The sequence below is a fragment of the Gracilinanus agilis genome, chromosome 5 (assembly GCF_016433145.1).
Source record: "Gracilinanus agilis isolate LMUSP501 chromosome 5, AgileGrace, whole genome shotgun sequence".
Classification (NCBI taxonomy): domain Eukaryota; kingdom Metazoa; phylum Chordata; class Mammalia; order Didelphimorphia; family Didelphidae; genus Gracilinanus; species Gracilinanus agilis.
Genome location: NC_058134.1, coordinates 170,864,498 through 170,885,944, shown reverse-complemented (window position 1 = coordinate 170,885,944; position 21,447 = coordinate 170,864,498). Strand labels below are relative to the sequence as shown.

The 21,447-nt window shown below is 38.8% G+C and overlaps 1 protein-coding gene across 2 annotated transcripts; it reads right to left on the bottom strand.

The window, feature by feature from the left end:
- Positions 1-6,459: 6,459 nt before the first annotated feature.
- On the bottom strand, positions 6,460-20,886 carry PHYH (phytanoyl-CoA 2-hydroxylase). 2 transcript variants are annotated; one of them, XM_044677270.1, is made up of 9 exons: positions 20,702-20,886; positions 17,408-17,463; positions 16,718-16,828; positions 16,087-16,255; positions 14,122-14,203; positions 12,787-12,968; positions 12,388-12,537; positions 9,400-9,531; positions 6,460-7,899 (listed from the first exon to the last, which is right to left on the bottom strand). In XM_044677270.1, exons 1-9 carry the CDS (start codon positions 20,810-20,812, stop codon positions 7,846-7,848), a joined length of 1,047 nt encoding a protein of 348 aa, XP_044533205.1. In that variant the 5' UTR covers positions 20,813-20,886; the 3' UTR covers positions 6,460-7,845. The 2 variants fall into 2 exon arrangements, with proteins under 2 accessions (XP_044533205.1, XP_044533207.1); XM_044677272.1 differs by lacking the exons at positions 12,787-12,968; positions 14,122-14,203.
- Positions 20,887-21,447: the final 561 nt, after the last annotated feature.

Here is a 21,447-nt window from a genome sequence, read left to right as displayed (position 1 = left end):
TCCCATGCCCTCTTTGTGTATAATAGAATATGCTATTTTGTTATTCACTCAAGTTTCTCTTGGTGTCCCCTGCTATTCACCCCCTCTTTCCCATCCCCCATGTCATCTTAGATTATTTAGTGTTCCACCCTCACCCTGTGAATTATTCTTCTGATTACTATAATAGTGAATATTATAATAGTGAATAGAGTTCACTACAGAGAATTATACATAACATTTCTCTACATAGGAATACAGATAATGAGATCTCACTGAGGCCCTTAAAAAGGCAAATTTAAAAATTATAAGTTTTCTTTCTTTCCCCTCTGTATCTTATTTACCTTTTCATGTTTCTCTCAGTTTTTGTGGTTGGATATCAAACTTTCCATTTAGCCCTGGTCTTTTCTGTGCAAATACCTGGAATTCTTCAATTTTGTTGAATGCCCATACTTTCCCCTGGAAATATATAGTCAATTTTGACGGGTAGTTGATCCGTGGTTGCAGGCCCAGCTCTCTTGCCTTTCTGAATATTGTATTCCAAGCCTTGCGATCTTTTAGCGTGGAGACTACCAGATCCTGTGTGATCCTGATTGGTGCTCCTTGATATTTGAATTGTTTCTTTCTGGCTTCTTGTAAGATTTTTTCTTTTGCTTGGAAACTCTTGAATTTGGCAATTATATTTCTGGGTGTTTTCTTTTCTTGATCGAATGTCGCAGGTGTTCTATGAATCCTTTCAATGTCTATATTGCCCTCTTGTTGTAGGACTTCAGGGCAATTTTGCTGAATTATTTCTGTTAGTATGGAGTCCAGGTTTCTATTAATTTCTGGTTTTTCTGGAAGACCAATTATTCTCAAATTGTCTCTTCTAGACCGGTTTTCTTGGTCTGTCACTCTCTCATTGAGATATTTCATGTTTCCTTCTATTTTTTCAGTCTTTTGACTTTGTTTTATTTGTTCTTGTTGTCTTGAGAGATCATTAGCTTCTACTTGCTCAATTCTAGCCTTTAGGGATTGATTTTCGGCTATAATCTTTCGGTTTTCGGCTATGATCTTTTGATTTTCTGCTATAATCTTCTGGTTTTCGGCCATAATCTTCTGGTTTTCGGCCATAATCTTCTGGTATTCCTTTTCAATCTGGTCATTTCTGGTGTTCAATTTGCTTATCAGTTCATTTGGTTTCTGAGCCTCACTTTCCAATTGCAAGATTCTACCTTTTAAACAGTTATTTTCTTGCCAGATCTCTTCCATTTTCCTCAAAATCTCAGTTTTGAACTCTTCCGTAGCTTGTGAGGAGTTTTCCTTATTTGAGGAGGGTCCGGATGCTTGTTTGTTCTCCTCCTCTGTTTGCTCGGTTGTCTGGATTTTCTCTGTGTAAAAGTTGTCGAGTGTTAAAGACTTCTTTTTCTTGTTGTTAATCTTTCTCTTCTGAACTTCCTGAGACTGGGTAGCCATTGTTAGCCCAGCAGCTTCTCAGGTTTATCCTCGCGCTCAGGGTCTGTCCGTGGTCAAGCCCCCCGGTGGACCCCCTTGCTTGATCCTCTGCTGGAGGTTTCTTTATAAGTCTCAGGGCGCTGCTTCCACAGTCGTATACCCATCTGCACTGGTTCCCCACTCAGGGTTTCAGAGCTTTAGCTTGTGGCTGTGTCTGCCTCCACCCACGCCTCCGCCCGTGCCTGCACTCTGAGCCTGTGCTCTGCGTCCTGCGTCCGCTCTGGGCGCCCTGCTCCCGCGCTCAAATTTTGTGTGTGTTCGTTAGCTTTTTGGGGTCCTAAATCTTGCTGCTCTCAGGAACAGGCCCCGGAGCTGCCAATGACTCGATGGGTGCCCCAAACTTGCTCTATTTCTTTTTAGCTGGCTTCGGCGCTATAGGTGTTGTGTGTGGAGGGGGTGGGGGTGGGGTGGTTGCTCAGCCCGCGATTTAGTGAGAGCTGTTTCACCCCTTTATAGCATGGAAATGCCTCGATTCCACATACCTTCCACGTTGTGCCCTGTTGTGGGGTTCCTCCGTTCGTCTGGACTTGTTTTTATGTCCCCTTGAGGAGTTTTGTGTGTTTTGGTCAGGAGAGGTTAAGAGCTGCTTCTTACTCTGCCGCCATCTTAACCTGGAACCTCCAATTTATCCCTATTATAAACAATGCTTGCTCTTGCTTTTAGATAGACACTCTTATTTTAAGAAAGGATTCCTTTATTTCTATGCTTTCTAGTGTTGTGTTGTGTTTCTTTCTAATGGAAATGGATGTTGTATTTTGTCAAAAGCCTTTTCTGTACCAGTTGAGAATCATTTTTAGTTTGTTATTAATATGGTCAATTATGCTGATATTTTTCCTAATATTGAACCAGCCCTGCATTCCTGGTATAAATCCCACCCGATTTTATGATCTTTTTGATATATTGCTATAATCTCCTAACTAGTATTTTATTTAAAAATTTTACACTGATATCCACTAAGGAAACTGGTTTATCATTTTCTCTGTTTTTGCTTTCCCCCTTTTTAGAAATCAAAACTATATTTGTGTGATAAAAGAAATTTTGTAAGATTTCTTTTACTTATTTTTTCAAGTATTTTACATAATATTGGGATTAATTTTTCCTTAAGAATTTGGTAGAATTCATTTGTAATTCTACCTGGTCCTAGGGATTTTTTTTTAACCCTTACATTCCATCTTGGAGTCAATACTGTATATTGGCTCCAAGGCAGAAGAGCGGTAAGGGTTGGGCAATGGGGTTAAGTGACTTGCCCAGGGTCACACAGCTAGGAAGTGTCTGAGGCCAAATTTGAACCTAGGATCTCCTGTCTCTAGGCCTGGCTCTCAATCCATTGAGCCACCAGCTGCCCCCTGGGATTTTTTTTTATTAGAGAACTCATTGATAGCTTGTTCAATTTCTAAGATATGGTTATTTAAGTTAATATAAGGTTACTTAAGAATTTGATTTCCTCTTCTGCTAATCTGGGTGGTTTATATTTTTGTAAATATTCATTCACTTCATTTAGGAAAGCAGTAATTTTTATCATGTGCATTTTAATGTGAAAACAGATATTTGTATCACACATGTTTTTACTTTATCAAGTGTGTTTCAAAGCAGTAAACTTTTATCAGACATGTTTGTGACTTCACTTGAGACACCTAGGGAAATGATGAGGGCACCAACAATTTATTTGGATTGCAAACCTGAAACAAGAATACAACTGAATCTCCAAAGGGGATAGAATACCTCTCTGACTGAGGTTGTGGAGGTTACTGTTGTTGACTGATCTTTCATGACAGAAAAACAAAGGGAAATGATGATCCACTGAGGGATATCTCTCCTAACTTGCCGATCAAATTAGGCTAGATTTGTTAGCTTTGATAGTGCTATAACCCTTAGGATAGTCCATACAACCATCAGCTCAGAGATGCAGAAGAGAAAAAATAGTTTTTTAGATAGAGGTGGAGCCTTTACTATATGCATTTGATTGGTTTCCCAATTTTTATGTCATAGGCAGGAAATTTCCATTGATTGATTAGGACAGAGGTATCAAAGACATGGTCCCTGTGCGTCTGGTCCACAACCCTCTCAAATGTGTACTGAACAAGATTAAATGGTAATTTGAACATGTTTAACAAAAATAAGTAAAAATACAGCAAAATATATCATGTAACTAAATAACATTATAAAAATAATATTATACTTAAAAGCAAGCCAAATTGTGGTCCACAGGAATGTTTAGGTATAGTTTACTGGTCTCATTTCTATTTGAGTTGACACCAAGGTTAGGAAGCTGGACATTTCTAATGTGGATTAATCCAGATATGGAGGATTCCAAAGAAATGAAAGGGTAAGGCTACCAAGCAGAGAAGACAATGCATGTCTAGAGCAGAAATAACAGCCTATTACATAGCAAAGGTATAGAAAACTGAGGGTTTGGGGGGCCCCCTAAGAGGTAGAATCTGAGCCTTTAGGCATCCCCACGCACCCTCCAGATCTTTCACTTCAGCCTGAGTGATATGCTTTTATCCACATTTTATCCATGTTGGGGCAGCCGAGAACTAACTAGAAATTGATATACAAATAATTGTTATCCAGCTGTCAATAGTTTTGTCATATCCCATCCATTTGTGCTTCAATGTTTTTTAAATTTATTTTAATTTTTATTTGGAATATTTTCCCATAGTTACATGTTTCATGTTCTTTCCCTCTCCCCTAAACCTCCCTAACCCCCCTTAGCTGATGCACAATTCCACTGGGTTTTACATGTATCATTGATTAAGACCTAATTCCATATTATTGATAATTGGACTAGAGTTATTGTTTAATATCTATATCCCCAATCATATCCCCATCAGCCCATGTTTTCAAGCAGTTGTTTTTCTTCTGTGTTTCTCCTCCCACAGTTCTTCCTCTGAATGTGGCTAGTTTTCTTTCTAATAAGTCCCTCAGCTTTGCTCTGGATTCTTTGTGCTTTAATGTTTTTGACTTATACTTATTCAAAGGTATATATTTTGATGCACTCTGTTGAAGCAGCAATGCCAAAGGACTATGTGTTTCAAGAAGACAATCTTGTAATACATGTATTACCCAGTGGAATTGCTTGTCAGATCTGGGAGGGGGTACGGAAAAGGGGAGAGAGAGAACATGAATCATGTAACCATGAACAAGTAATTTAAAAATAAAATTATATTAAAGAAAAACAAAAAAATTTAAAAGAAGATGATCTTCATAACTTTGCTTTTACCATCAGAAGTGTACAATCAGATGTTTACTGATATAAATGATTTCAAATATTCAAGACATATAAGGAATTCACAAAAATATTTAAGATTTCCCACTGGAAAAGTGGTCAAAAGATACAAATAAGCAAATCTCTAAAGAATAATGAACAATTACATGAGAGAAGAATGTTCCAAATCACTAATAAGAGAAGTCCAAATCTAAACAGTTCTGAAGTTTCATCTCATTCATACAGCAAATTGTCAAAAATGACAAATGATAGAGATGTTGAATGATGGCAATAATGATGGAGGGACTATACAAAATGAGCACAAGAATCCACTGTTGACAGAACTATGAAATGGTTTAAGCATTCTAGAAAATAATTTGAAGTTATGATCAGAGAATGACTAAAATATCCATACCCTTTTATCCAGAAATCTCACCGTTAAAGCATATAGTCCAAGGAGGAGTAAGATAGAAAGAAATGCTCCATGGATACAAAAATACTGAGAGCAGTCTTTTTGTGACAGCAAAGAATTGGAACAAAGCAGATACTCATCACTTGGGGATGAAACCAGTAAATAAACACCAAGGGGTTAATAGAGGGTGTAGGAGGTGATGGAGGAGTGATTTGGTAAAGTAAGTTAACTGCCTGTCCCACAAATATGCCACAACACAGGACACAGCTGGGAGTGAGTGGTGACAGGATTAAGAATGGCAGTTAAACCCCCAACTGCCTCCTTAGTCAAGCCAAGGATTAACCTTAACACTAGTGGGTACTTGTTGGGTTTTAGAGAAGGAAACAAACAGGGAAATAAAAAACACAATTTAATAAAATAGGGAAAGGGAGATGGGAGAGGTTTGACTATCTACTAATTAGGACCTAGCCAACTACCAGTTAGATTGGGCTGGCTGGTTTCTCTGTCTCCAGAGAAGGAGTCTGGCTGAATCAGGGTGGCTGCTGGGACTTTTTGGAGACGAGGGGATTTCTCACTCCACAGGAGATACTGATCCAAGCTGAATCCTTGGTGGTACAGGTAACAGGAACAACTTCTTGGTCGGCCAGTAAATCCACAAACTGAGGTGAAAGACACTCTGAAACTGGTCCACCCGGTTACAATGATTTGTCCTTCCCTCAGGCAAGGCACTCAGTTGATGTTCAACAAAAATCTCCAAAGTTTCTGGTTACAGATAGATGACAGGATCCCAGCTCTCAAGCTCCTTCCTTCAGCCCTTGGCAGTTCCAAACACCTTCTTCAAAACCTTGCAGTTGCATTCTACTAAGAATGTTTATGTCAGCCAGCCAGCTCTCTGCCTTTTGCTGCCTATATGTTTATATATTTACCTTATAACTTTTCCTATAACAGGGAACAGCTAAAAATGATTTTACATGAACCTAGGGAAATATTATATTGATAGTAAATATAAAAAAGTCATACGCTTTGAAAACTTTTATGAAATGATTAATTGATTAAACTGAAGCAAAGTAAGTAGAGCCAAGAAAACATACACAATGACTAAAATGTGTAAATGGAGAGAATAAAAGCCAAAATTGAGTGCTATGTAATTAGAATACTCCATCTTCACCCTGGAAGAGTTGAGAAAAGGAACCTCCCTTCCTACTTTGCAGAAGGGGAGACTATGAGTATGGAAATAGCGTCACTTGGTTGATATGTTTGTTGGTTTTGCTGAATTGCCTTTTTCTCCCTCTTCCTTTTTTTATTTATTACAAGAATCAGTTCCCTGAGGAAGGGAGGGGTAGGAATATATTTGGAAATAAAGGAAATAGAAACAAAAAATAACACATTTTTAATGGATTTTTGACATGCAAAAGATACCAATTATCCGAGGATTGCTCTCCAAGCAGCTGGAACCCCACATAGCAGGGCAGATTCACAAATATAATATAGTGTCTTATGGAAAATAACCACAACTTGTTTATTTGCCTTTCCCCTCTTACTATTTAACTTTATTTCAAAAGGATCTTTGTTCCAAAATTGGCATAAACTGGTTGGAGGAATTCAATATTCCAGAGTGAAACATGGGACCATTTAGCTCACATTTATACTTTTTGTATTCCCTACCAAGTCTTTCCACTGTCCAGCTCTCTCATGTCAGTCTGTATCACCCTTATACCATCATCCAATTCATGGATTCAGGGGAATTGTAGGCTTAAAGTTACTGCCCAGTAGAAACCAGAGAAAATCCGAGGAAACATGTCATTTACTTATGATGCAAGAAAAGGGAGAGAGGGAAGAGTGTTGGGAGATTCTCCTTATCTTTCTGTTTCTTATTTTAATACTAGGAAATCGCCCTTGCCTTGATTGAAAAACAAATGAGAAATGTGAGCCATAATTCTCCTTACTCCCTTCCCTTAATTTGAGAAGTGAGGAAACAAATGGAAACTTGAGGATAAATGGCAAGAAATCACCAGATCATGGTCACTCTGATCTAAAAACAGAATGATCTGATAAGCTTCCTACCACCGAACCCTAACATTAGGCATCATCAGGTATGAAGATCCTCAGTTCTTCTGACTAAGAAGAATACGAAAGTGATCTTCAGAGCACATTATCCTGTGCTTTAGGGTCAGAAAAAAAAGAGAAAAGAATAAATGAAATCCAGTTTGGGGCTCTTGAATTACAACCTGTTGTGGAATAAGGCAGATCTCAACCATGATCCACGTTTTTTCACTGAATAAAGAACCACCTGCTTAGAACAAGTTCTCATTCTTTTCCTTCCGAAAGAAGTGGCTACAATAGATTTCCCCCAACTATGAAGCAATCAGTCATCACTCTTTACTAATTAGTTTATTACTCTTTATCTAAGTAGTTTATAATTACAAAGATTCTAAACTCAATAGATTTTCTTTTGGCTTTGCTAAGAGTTCTCTCTGATGGCTATATTAGTTTTTGAAGACTTGGATTACTCGGAAATTACTTAGGCATCTTTATCAATTGCGACACGAAGTTAAGCTTTTTTAATATACCAGGTTTTAGTCTTTGTAGTTGTCATATCATCAAGGCAATGCAGATAACACCATGTACAGCAAAGTGCTTTTTCATATTAGTATTTGATAACAAAGGTGGCTACTTCTCATATAAAATCATTCTCCATAGAGGCACCTGGTAGTTGTTTAAACTGCTTCTTTTAAAAGGACTTTGGGTGACTACTTCAAAGATTGATTCTTTCACCTTTTACAGTCCGTGCTCGGAACTTCCAAGTATCCTAAAAATAATACCAAACAGAAAGAGTTTAAGGACCTTAAATAGTTGAACTAGTTAGTAAGTAAAATCACTTCTAAATTGGTGAAGAACTAGAAGGGAATTTAAGAAAGGTACATCCAATTCATTTTATGAGTAAGGAAACTGAGGCCAAGAGAGATGAAATGATATGCCCAAGGTCACACAGGTAGCAAATAAGGATATAGGACAGAGAATTTGAGGGGGTTGAAGACCCAAAAGGCCAGATTGTCTGAAGGGACATCATTATGTCCAAGTTTAAAGCAGAGGCTGGAAGGGAGAAGAATTTATGACTCAGGTAATGAATTCCTTGAGACAGGAGGGAAAACCTGGAGGATGTCAATGACTATAGCAATGATCGCAGTGGGGTGACATAGGCAGATAGAATAAACATCAAAGAAGAGGAAATTATTGAGCAATGGCAGTAAAGACAGAGCCTAAAAATGGAAGTGAGGAAAGAGGACTTTGTCTTTTCCTCCCCATCATTCCTTGTGTTGGTGGATTTGACAGAGGGTACATTTAATACTTGGTGGCTCCTAAATGGCATAGTGGATAAAATATTGAATCTGAAGTCAGGAAGACCTGAGTTTAAGCCCCTGCCTTGGACACAACCAAATCTGTGATCTTGGATAAGTCATTTAAACTTTCTTAGCCTTGGTTTCCTTGTCTGTGAAATGGGGTAATAATAGAACCTATCCATCTCAGAGGAAAGTTAGGGCTATATAAGAGGCTATTATTATCATTACTAAAGACAGTGGCTAGGGATGAGAATGTCTTCTGAACTAAGCCAGGTCTCTGTTAGTGCTAGAAGAGGGGAGGGAGTATGAGACGGGGAAAAAAAGTCTAAAATGAAGAGAAGTTTGTTAATGACTGAATGGGGGTATCAGAGGTTATAATGGAAAGGGTAAGAGAGTGAAAAGGACCCTTGGAGAAGTCTCAAGGCAGAGGGAGATGGGAGTGAGAAAAAAACATATTAGGTGAAATAACATTCTAGGGGGCAGTTAGTTCCATAGGATAGAAGTTGGGGCTGAGAATAAACCTGTGATTTCTTTAGCACATTTAAGTCTCAAATGAGGAAATTCCCTTTACTAAGGCAAGTCAGTATCTTCTCTGAAGCTTAGAGCCTTAGAGAGATGCCTAGAATACTGAGGGGTTAAGCTGGACTCCCAAAGCCAGTGTATGACAGAGGCAAGACTAGAACTCACATCTTCTTGGTTTTCAGAGCAGTTCTCTCCCCACTATCCTATACTGCATGAGAACAATGTTAAAATTATATTGAGACAATCAGCTAACTTAGTATCATGTTTCTTCCATCATTGCAATTAGCTTTGGCATCATGACATATTAACAATGTTATTGTCAAAAGACAGGGCGACTTAAAGCAAGCTCTGCCTATACTTAAATTGTACACTTTCAGGAATTACATTTTTTAAAAAGAAACAACAAAAGAAGCAGTTCTTCACCTTTTCATTTCATATGGACCTACCTTAAGTGACATATTGGGGAGACCATATTTCTTTTCTATTATGTTTTGGATTTCTTTCTCAATGTTTTCTTGACTAGTGCCTTTTACATCAGTGTAGTAGCAATTAGAACTAGCAAAGTGACAGGAAATGGCCTGTATAAATGGGAAAAGAAAACCAATTATCACTCACCCTGAGGGGCAACACATGAATTACGCAATTACTTAGCTTCTGTCTTGGACTATATTTATATCCTTTAAGAACTTTATGATTTACTCTGTTTCTGCCCACGGTAATATTAAAAGTATAAGAAGTTCTAAACTACCTAATTCATTCTTTACTGAAAGGGCTAGGTAGATATTCACACAATTTGCTTCTTTTTTTTTTTTTTAAACCCTTACCTTCCAAGGCAGAAGAAGAGTGGTAAAGACACTAGGTAATGGGAGTTAAGTGACTTGCCCAGGGTCACACAGCTAGGAAGGGTCTGGGGCCATATTTGAACCCAGGACCTCCCATCTCTAGGCTGGCTTCCAATCCACTGAGCCACCTAGCTGCCCCCACAACTTGCTTATTCTTAGCATTTTTCATTATCTCAGTGTTTTCACTCATTGAAAGATCTCTCCATTTCCTTAAAACACTTATCAGTAGAATGAAAGCTCTTTGAAGGCAGGGACTGTTACACTTCTTATTCCCAAATATACAGTGCCAGTACATTGTAGGAGTTTGATAAGTATTTGTTTTATTTTTGAATTATGCCTTTTTGCAGTGGGAAGAGTTTTGGACTTGTAGTCAGAGGTTCTTGGTTTGAATCCAAGCTCTGCCACTCACCACCCAGGTGACCTTTGGGAAAGTCACAAGTGTCTAGGACTCAGTTGCCTCAGCTGTAAAATAAGGCCTCTAATCCCCTTCCATCTCCAAAATTATGATCCCATTATCCTCTTAGCCACAGAAATTATTTCACTTAGTTTGGAATAGATTATTTATTTAAATAGTAACAAGCATAATAGTATAATCAAGAAACAAAGAGATTTGTAGTTGCTCTACTGGCAAATAATAAACATGCCACTAGATTAAAGGAACGCTTAAAGCTCTGTTAGGATCAACACTTGGCTTCTATATTGCTTCTCTCTGGCAGCAATAAAAGCAAATTTTGAACTCTTGCCTAAACCTAGAAAATGAAAATGGGAATGGGAAACTGGTGCAGGTAAAATGGAACAGTATAAGAATTTTTCTGAGTGTGGAGAGAGTAATCACAATGTTCAGAATGAATTTTTCTCTCTGCCAGAAATGCTTCAAAGATCTCCAGGCAGGGTTATTCGTGGAACTTTTGGCACTGGATGACATTAACAACACTTTTTCTGCTATGGCAAAGATAATAATTCCCACTTTGGGAATCACTGCTCTAGAGCTAAGCTTAGAGAAGTTCATGACCACAAAGTGGGCCAGTAATGAATTAAGTGATAAACCAGGGGATGAATCACCATCTCTGATGCCTCATTGTGGCATGGCAGTGACCCTGGAGTTCTTGAGGTTCATATCAGGGGAATACAAGGTAGAAACATTTCAAATAAGGAACCAGCAACAAGTTGGCTGAGGATGAGTCTAGAGCAGTGGTTCCCAAACTTTTTTGGCTTACTGCTCCCTTTTCAGAAAAAATATTACTTAGCACCCCCTGTGTCATATACTATCACTGCCCCCAAATGCACCTGTGGCCATCACTGCCTCTCTGGATCGCTGCAGCACCCACCAGGGGGCGGTGGTACCCACTTTGGGAATCACTGCTCTAGAGCTAAGCTTAGAGAAGCTCATGACCACAAGTGGGCCAGTAATGAATTAAGTGATAAACCAGGTGATGAATCAGTTTTGACCATGAAAAATTATAAAACCACATACTAAGGTATAGAGAAGTTGGGAGTCTATGTCGCTGGAGAGGGAAGATAGCCAGGATTAAGACATTTGAGATCTTTTAGAGCACTCGAGAGAGATGCTGCCATCTCTTCTGTCTTTGGTACTGCCCTCTCCAGCTGCTGAAGTCAAAGAATATTAATCAGCAAGTATTTGTACAGTACCTGCTATGTGCTGGGGACTGTCTTTTGTCTTTTTTTTTTTTTTTTTTGCATCCCCAGCTTAGCACCGTTTCTAGCATGCTGTGGACATTTAAGAAATCCTTATTGAGTGACTGACTCTGTTAGGTACTGGGAATTCACATACCATCACAACGAGCTTACAGTCTAGCTGGAGAGATGAGGATTTACACAGGGTACCTCAAAATCGTCGTGCTCTTTTAGGATTAAGACTTTTATGATGCCCTGTACACGTGTGACTGTGTGTGCTTGTGTGTGTGTATTCGGATAGAGGAAAATCAATTCAATGCAAGGTTACACCTCTATATACGAAATAAATACAAATAAATCAATATTATATCAAAGAGAATAAATACATATAAACACATTGGCCAAATATAAGATAGTTTGAGAGGGAGCATGTAAGCAGTTGGAGGAAGGGGTGCCTGATCTACATTTTGAAGGAAGAGGGATTTGCTGAGGCAAAGATGAGGAAGGAGCCCATTTCAGATATGGGAAATAATAGAGGCAAAAATGGGAGATTAAATGTCATGTGTGAGAAGCAGAGAGGAGGCCAATCAGCCTAGATCATAAGGTCCAGGAGAGGTGGTAATGTCCTATAAAAATTCTAGATTATGTTATTATATTTGGGGGATGATGTCATGTATTGTTAAAGCAGATACTAAATATTAACTGCAAAACAAAAGTAAAATAAGCTGAGTTTTTTTTCCCCTGAGGAAACGAATGCCCATCAATCAATATGACATCCATATAAATTGGTTCCTGATTGATAAAAATAAGGAAACAAGCCTCCTTGTTAATAAAATAGACTAAAATGTTTACTTACTGACACCTTGCAATTATAGCCAGCATTCATATAAACTTGGAATGCTATTTTAAAATCTGATTTACAAACTTCTTGTGGGTGGGAGGGGAATTGTTCATTACCTTCCGGAACCCTTGAGTTTTATTTCTTCCAGATCCGTGAATAAGCAGAGGATGGAAAAAAACAGTATCTCCCTTCTCCATCACAAGGTGGGTCCTGGGTTGGTTGATATCATAGTCTTGGATACCATGGAACATAATATTAACTCCCCCCTAGAATACAAAACAAGCCATGTTTTAGGCTTAGAAGAAGCAAAATAAATAAGGCCAATGACTTGGACTGAAAAAAATGTTAGTCTTTTAATGTCTTCTCTTTATCCGAATTTCAAAATATAGAATGATGCTTTCGGCCAAGAAAGGTCTATTACTTGTCGTATCTTTACAAGGAAAAATACCTTATAAGGAAAAATTCTATTAACCTTTCTTGGTCTATTTTTGCATGCTTTCAATAGTCAGACATACCTCCCATTTAGGATAGTCATGTGGTTTCAAAGTGGTCTTGTGTGTGCCTGGTATCACAACCAGGCAGCCATTATTTCTATCAATATGTTCCATGGCAGTCCAAGCACAAACAATGGAATTGGGAGGCCTGAATGGGAAGTAGTGCAGGTCCTGATGGAAGGGGTGGCGAGATGTCTTCTTCCCTGTAATGGAACCCAACCCAATGGTCAGAAGAAGCTCTACTAAACTCTTCAGCTTTCCCTAGACAAACAGCCAATATCTAGTCCTAAAACAAAATAAAATCTTGGGGGAGGAGGATAGGTTCAATGCAGAAGGTTAAGTCTTCCAGTGGAATTTCGGTGAGATTTAACTTCTAATGCCACAAAGGACAGTAAAGGCTGAAGAGGGAAATGTGGCCAGACACCACCAGATTTCGAGGGAATGGCACTCGATGGGAAGGCCCAGAGGCTGTCCTCAGCAAGATCACACTCTCGGATGTCATGCCCAAATCCACTGAACGTGCTTCTGTGTTCAGCACAGCTTACCTCTGACCCGTGGCTAATTTTATGCTCGGCCTCTGGCCTCGTCCTTCTTGGGACACCAAAGGTCCATGGGGTAGCCCTTGCAGTGAGGGTTTGCCTGGCCAGTTCTGCCTGTGAACGTGATCACTTATAGCTTCCTAAGCCATCTTTGCAAAGTCTTGGTTATTAATAGCAGTGGATTATGTGGATTAATAGCAGTGGAATATGATCTAGTCTTCCACTTTCAACCTACTTCAATGCCTCATTATGTATGTGTTATGTCTAAAAAGTGAAGCACAAGCTCCGACATATGCTACCAAACAAGAAAGACTTTGAGCAGGGGCCTTTCAGTGATGCCTCCTGTGCCTAGTGTCCAGGAATCAGCTTAGCTAGACAGCCTTGTTACTAGGTCAGCCACAAAGCAGATTTTTGGCCAGAACAATTCTCTTGAAGACCTGAGACATCGTACAAAAGTTGTGATTGCCTTTGGTGGAAGCAGCATCTATCCCAATAAAATCATGGATCGAGGGCTAGATAAGACAAGCATTCAAAGTCCTGTAAATCCTAAGAAAATAATAAAGCCATGTACAATATCCAAAATTATCACACTGATTTTGTAACAATGTACGTCATTTGAAATGTTAGTTAAAAAAATTTTTTTTTAAAAAAAGGACATATATATGTCCCAAATTAATGTTTGTTAGGCTGATTGCTTTGATGTGAGTCAGGATGCTGGTTTTACCTCAGTTTTTACAGTGCAACTAATATATTTTTCTTGATCTCCATTCCACAGGCCCCCACTAACTGGCCCCTAAAATAAATAAAAGTTCTTTACCAGAATCCGGAGGCTTGTTTATCAGCATCGTATGCATAGCCATGATATCAGGTCCAGTGAAACACTCAACATATTTAAGGATCTAAGATAGGGAGAGGAAAGAGCTCATGAATAATTAGAGCAATAGATCATAGAACATAGTTAAGTTTCAATTATCCACATTAAATCCAAAATGGTTCCTGACAACAGCCTAGTGAGGAAAATCCCATTATTATTCCCACTTTGCAGATGAAGAAACCAAGGCTCAGGGAATTTGACTTAGGATCCCAGATTTGGATCTGAAAGGGACCTTAGAAGCCATGGAATCCAACTTCCTTATCTTATAGATAAGAAAATGAGAGAAGTTGTGACTTGCTCAGGATCACACTTTGGGACTTTAACTCACACGTTCCTGACTCCAAATCCAGCCTTCTCTCCATTGTATCACGCTAGGTCACGAAGCTTGGAAATGTTTGAAGTGGGCTTCAAGCCCCAATAAAAAATGATTCCTTCAAAATGTCTACTTAGCTCTAGGATGTGTGTGTGTGTGTGTGTGTGTGTGTGTATGTGTGTCTTTGGCCAGCTATGGGTGATTCAACCAAGATTTCAAACCAGAACTCAGATTTGAAGTAGAGTAGGTGGAAGGGGGCAAGGATTTTTTCCTTTCTTTTTTTTTTTTTTTAATAAATTTTAACTCACATCCTTTATTTTTATATTACTTATATATTTTTATATTACTTGTATTTTTGTGTTTTAACACATTACATTTTGTATTGCTTATATTTATTTTACATAACTTGTATTCTTCCCCCATCTCATCCTAGAGCAGTGATGGCAAACCTATGACATGCGTTGTCAGCACTGACACACATACAGAGAAGTTTGGGGCCACATGCCAAGGATGAAACATTTGCTGTAGTGTTGTGTAGACGCTCTGTGCACTGTAGATGACAATTCTACCTATATTAATTTACCTGTTTTGGTTTATTAAATACAGTTATATATTACAATTATACATTTTTGTTATTTGAACTATAAATATTATGAAATTATGGTTTTTTTTTCTCAAAATGGCACACCACCCGAGTTATGCTCAGTTTTTTGGTGAATTTTGACACACCAAGCTCAAAAGGTTGCCCATCACTGTCTTAGAGATTGATCCCTAATAATAAAATATGGAGGATGAAAAAAAAGTTGCATAAAATAAAAAGATACAAGAAAAATCTGACATGATCCATAGCATCTCACATGCACAGCCCCCCATTTCTGCAAAGTAGGGGAAAGGTGTCATTTCATATTTCGTTTGGGGAGCGAAACTCATTCATTATAACTAAATAGTGAATACAGTTATTCCTTACACGTTGCCATTTAATCTATTATATCAATATATTGTAATGTTGGCATAAGAAATTAAATGGGAATTTTGGGGGAGTTTTGTGGAAGCAACAGATGATACATGAAGGCCAGCAGATGATACAGAAAAGGCTTAGAAACTCAGAAATGCATACTTAACCCAAAGTTTGCAATAAGGTGCTGTAAATACCCCATAAATGAAAAAGAAAAAATTCAGGCTTCTTCTCTGACATGAAAGGAGGGCCCCAAATTTTTATACAGGGAGAGACCACAAAACTAATCAGTATGACAGCTGAGACTCCAAACTAGGTCATTCCTGCCCCCAGTGCAGTATACTTCCTGCAGTATGAGGTTAGCCTTCAACTAACTTCAATATGAGTAAAAAAGTTTACCTCCCTCTACTATGGAACATTCCCTTAGCATCAGTGAAATCTAGAGTCAAAGGTCTAGAAAGGAGGAGGAGCCTTCTGAATCTCTTTCCAACAGATCATTACAAAGCATCTTAAAAAGTATAAAGGGATTCAGAGCCAGGAACTAAAAATGGATTACTGAAGTTGCAAGCAATACAATTTTAAAATTATAAAATCTCTGCATATTTTCCAAATAAAAATAAAACGAGGCAAAGCTTTTAACCTGAGGCATAGTGCAGTAGCTGAAGAGTTCTTCATCATCCTGAAAATCCTGAATTTTTGTAATCACTTTCTCATCTGGATGAAGCTCTGATTTTGCAATGGTCACATCCTTCATTATCTGTAATCCCAAGGGTGCTACTTCCTTTCTGCAGATCCTTTCAAACTGATTCCTAAATAAATCAAATGGTTGATGCTATCATCCTTTGGAATGTCACAGAATTAACACTAAAGAGCACAAAACTGATTACTGACAGCAGCCACTCAAAGATGCCATTCCAGCTGATGCATTTGGGAAGTTTTCACAAGGCCTTCACAGATCTCTTTGCCTACAACTTGCCTGTATCTAACTCCAGACAGAAATGGTACGCAGATAAAGAAAAGAAGATGGTGGATGACTCTTCCTCCCCCCCCTCCTATCACACTCATTTAACAGAATTGGGGCTGCTGATCCATCACCAGGGCCAAATTGCCTGGTGGCAAAGTACCTGCAGAGAAGTTACTCAGAGACACTTTCTCCCTCTAAATGCTTAAATCCCAAGTCATAAAGAAGCCTCGGAAACTCTAGGCAAACTAATCTTTATTCTATTTATGTCATATTGTTTTTAACAAAATCATAAATGACCATACTGTACCTATAGCGTTGAATATCTGCCTCAGGCACTAGATTTTTTATGACCAGGAAACCGTTGTCCTCATAAAATTGCCTCTGTTCTAGGGTTAAGACATTATTATCTAGCGTGTACCTATGGAGGCAGGTAGAGGAAAAGAAGAGGTGGTGGGGAGAAGAGAGAGGGAAGTGGAGAAAAGCATGTCAATAACTTTAAGTTAATGTATTTTCTTTTGTCAAATGTGAATTATAGGACTGCATTAAAATGAATAACAAGGGATCCCCCTTTTAAAAAAAAGTAATTTAACAAACATGAATCATATAAAAAAATAAAAAATAAAAGTCCATGAAAAAAAGTAATTTAAGGAGGACAGAATACAAATATTGCTCATTGCCCTTATGTAATCAAGACAGACTAATTTCAACATCGTATTCAGCAATCCTGATGGCTATGGTTACCGTATAACATTGGTTGTCACATTTTCTCTTCCTTTTGAATTATAAGCCATTTCTTGGCAACTGAACTGAAGCTTGTTTCTCCACACACGTTGCCAGACTGCCACACCAATTAAAATATGTCTAATGATGTGAAATTATATATAATAAAAATTCTAGTCAGAGAAGGAGCTACCTACATTCTTAGCATAAATTAATAAATAAATTGCAATTATATACACAGCATTATTTTTAAAAAATTAACAAAAATAGTACTTACTGGAATTGCTGAGGATGGTAACGGGAAGATATAGCAGCTGAAGTTGGGTAAGCTGCCTAGTATACAAAATCAAGTTAAATAAAATAATACTCAAAGGCAAAACTTTTCTCAGTAATAACATATGTGTTCATTTTATCTTTAGAGATGGAAGGAACCAGAGAAACCTTCAAGTCCAGGGTTTTTTTTTAATTTTTTTGGATTTTTTGGAACACGAACCTCTATGGCAGTCTGCCAAGCCTAAGGACTCCATCTCAGAACAAGGTTTTTAAATACATAAAACAGAAAACATGAGACTACAAAGGAAAGTAACGACATGAAGCTAGAGTTAAAATATTTTTAAAAACAAGTTCATGAAATGCAAACCAAAACAATTCTGAGGCATCATCTCACACTCATCAGATTGGCTAAAGAAAAAAAAGAGCAAAATAGAAAACCATTTTGGAGAGCAATTTGGATTTACCCCCAGAGAATTATAAAATTGTGTATGCCCATAGCCCAAGGATTGCTGGCTCTTCCCCAAGAATATCAGGGAAAAAGGAAAAGAATCTGTATGTTCTAAAATATTTATAGCAATTCTCTTTGTGGTGGCAAAGAACTGGAAATTGAGGGGATGTCCATCAATTTGGGAATGGCTAAACAAATTGTGGTAGATGATTTTTAAAAAAATTTTATCGATGTATTTTTTTTTTTTTGTATATAACCTTCCTTTCTGAACAGATCCCTCTTCAGTGTGGTCTTCTTTCTCAAGGAGCAATCAAAATTTACTTCTCCAAGAGTTGTTAAGACCTGGATTTGACATCAAAGGACAATGGATTAAAATCTTACAACTGTCACTTTTTACCTATTAGCTCTTGGCATACTAATGTGTTGTAAGAAATGATGAGCAGATTAATTTTGTAAAAACTTGGAAAGAACTACATGAGGCAATGAAGAATGAAATGAGTTGAACCAAGAGAGAATTATGTACAGCTACAGAGTTAATATTTGAAGAATAATTTGTACATATTCAGCTCCAGAGAATGAATGAGAAATGGAAACATGAAAGACAATATATCTGTCTGTCTATCTATCTATCTATCTATCTATCTATCTATCTATCTATCTATCTATCTATCTATCTGCCAGATGATGCCTTCTATGGTGAGAGGAGGGGAAGAAGAGGCTGAAATATTTGGACATAAAATCTATTAATAAAATTTTTTTAAGAAGAAAAAAAAGAGAAAACAAGTTCATGGACTTCAAGTTAAGAACCTCTGATATTCTAGTCCAAGCCATTTGTTTACCTGGTGAAAGAACCAACGTCAAGAAATATGGATTAAATGAGACTAAGTCATACAGAGAGTGCAAAATAGATCTCCTGGCCTCTGGTTATACCATATTCATTCTATTACATCATAAACTGCCTCTTTGATCTGTGCCTGGGTGGAACACAGAATGACTGTTCCTAGACCATATTATCTAATCTACTTTCAATATTTGAGGAAGTACAAATGTCTTTCTCAAAATAGCAAATGCTTGACTTTACATATGAAGAGATGTAAACACTCTCTAAACTTGGTATCCAGTTTAGTGAGAGTCTGGAGCAAAGAACTAGAAATAATTAAGGAGGCTCTGAAAGAAAAAAAAAACAAAACAAGAGAAAGATAAATACTGACTCCCAGAACACAATGTAGCTGGAAGGGAAACAAGGTTCTATTTCCAGTTTTTTATGACAAAATCACTAAATGACTTTATAAAGGCAGTCTAAATATTGAGTCCTATAAAGCTGTTAGGGCAGCTAGGTGGTACCAGTGTTGGGCCTGGAGTCAGGAAGACTCATTTCCTGAATCCAAATTTAGTTTTAGCCACTCACTTAGCTGTGTGACCTTGAGCAAATCACTTAATTCGTTTTGCTTCAGTTTCCTCCTCTGTAAAATGAGTTGGAGAAGGAAATGGCAAACTACTCAGTATTTTTGACAAGAAAACCCTGGATGGGGTCAAGAAGAACTGAATAACAACATAAAGTTGTTAACAGCATTTCATAATACCTTCAACAAATTCAATTCAATCATTTATTAAGTACCTTCTATGTTCAGGGTACTGTGCTAAGTACTAGGGATGACAAGAGATATTATACCAGCATTGCTCAATTATAAAAGTAGGTTAGAGTTAGATTGTGGATAACCTTGAACACTAGGATTAGGCGTTTATACTTTATCTGGCAGGCAATGGTGAGCCACTATAGGTATTCCAGTAAAGAATGTGCAGTGACCATAATGTTGCCCAAGGAAGATTATTTGGCCAGTGGTATGAAGGTTTGACTGGAAAAGGTGGCCTGGAAAGACAAAGACTAGATAAAAAAAGGTATTATTATACTCTTGGCAGGAAGAGATGAGGAATTGAATTTAGGGAAGATGCAGTGAGTATGTAAAAGAGAAGAGGACAGATGAAGATGGGGGAGGGGAAGGATCTTTAAATTGTGTTACTTTGAGTCTCTACAGTACTTTGGGCTTCAATTTCCCGGAGAAGATACCTAGGAAAGGGTATAGAGAACCATCTAAAAGAAAGCAGCAAAAGGATCGGGAGGGCTTTTTTCAGCCCCTTGAACTGACAGAATCTGAGATCATACTAATAATCTTGGTGCCCTCTAATCCTAACTAATTCCCTCATTTTGGGTTAGATGCTCCCACCATCAAAAATATAAACTATTTATGGCATTCTTAGTACTTCAGCTAACCAGGAAGGGACGTTAGCAAGCGCATCAACAGATGAGGGGACTAAGTCCAAAGAAGCCTACCGAATTGCCCATTTACAAAGACCTTGCTCCCTAGTCTATGGGCACTAAGGCCTACTGGATGCCCCGCAAAAGAGTACCAAGAAAGGCTGTGGAATTAGAAACGATACAAACCAGCGCAGGTCCAGAGGAAGAGTGCCAAGGAGAGAGGGAAGGAGGTGGCCAAGTGGCTCCAATACTTTTTCTAAAATCAGTCAGTAGTCAGAAGGAAAACCAGTACGTGTGACTTTAGATGGGTAAAAGGCAAAGAACACCGACCGCGGATTAACCGATTTCTTGCCTTTTGGACCATCGGAGAAAGAAGCGCCTTCACTTAAGAGAGGATTTAAACATGCCAGGGCAAGAAAGGGAAAGGACGCATGTAAGAGCTCGAGAAGTCTGCTTCTCGAGTCATCCCTCACTTCCATCCTCTCTGGATCAGTGCCCGCATCTACGCGGCTACCAGTGATCAGCCCCAGACTCTGACGCAGCCATCAGTGGCCAGCCTGGGTCCTGGCACGCTGCGGCATTTGGAAGGATACGATCGCCGTGGCTGCAGGGCCCTGAAGGTGTCCGAGCAGAATCTTGAGACGGGCTATGGCAGGCCCGCCCGGGCGGCCCGGCTCCCTTACGCACAGAGCAGTGGCAGCCATCTCTGCGGGAGGAAGAAAGCAGGGAGTCAGCCGGGTGGGACCAGGTCTCCGAGCCGCCGCCTTACATAAACCGCCCCCGGGCTCCGCCTCCCCTTTAGAAAGAAGCGCAGGCGCACCCGTACAGCCCTGGAGCCAAGAGGGTGACGGACCCGTGACGCGCCGGTGGGCGGATCTGGAAGTTGAAAAGGCTGGGTGAGCTGCGATGTCGCCTCCACTTCCCACCCCACCCGAAGGTCACTGCACTGAATCCCTTTGACCTGGGTATCTGCGAACTTTACGTGCTAGAAAGTTATTTGCTTAAATAGAAAAGAAGTCAACAGTTCGCCGGTACCTCTAGAGTCTGGAGGCTTCGAATTTTGGCTCTGTGCCACTTGTTGCCTCAGGGTGAATTTTGAGCTGCTTTGGGCTTTCTTTTTCTCATCTTTGATGTTGTTGATGGAGGTGAGCAGCGACAGAAGCGGGAATCCCAAGCTCTGAAATCCTTGTATTTTTCACCAGTTAGCATAACTCACGTAGCATAACTAGCTTCACTAGTTAAGCAAAGATTACAAAACCTGTATTATTATTAGCGAGTCATGAATTACAAAATCCGTGTTGCCAAGCATTTAACTTGTATATTATGAATCAGTTGTAAT

Coding starts and splice junctions, on each gene's coding strand:
- PHYH (XM_044677270.1), bottom strand. CDS start 20,812: ATGGCTGCCACTGCTCTGTGCGTAAGGGAGCCGGGCCGCCCGGGCGGG. Junction 12,969..14,121: donor AAACAAGCCTCCGGATTCTG/GTAAAGAACTTT, acceptor GTTCCATTACAG/GGAAGAAGACATCTCGCCAC. Junction 7,900..9,399: donor TCCCCAATATGTCACTTAAG/GTAGGTCCATAT, acceptor TATTATTTTTAG/GATACTTGGAAGTTCCGAGC.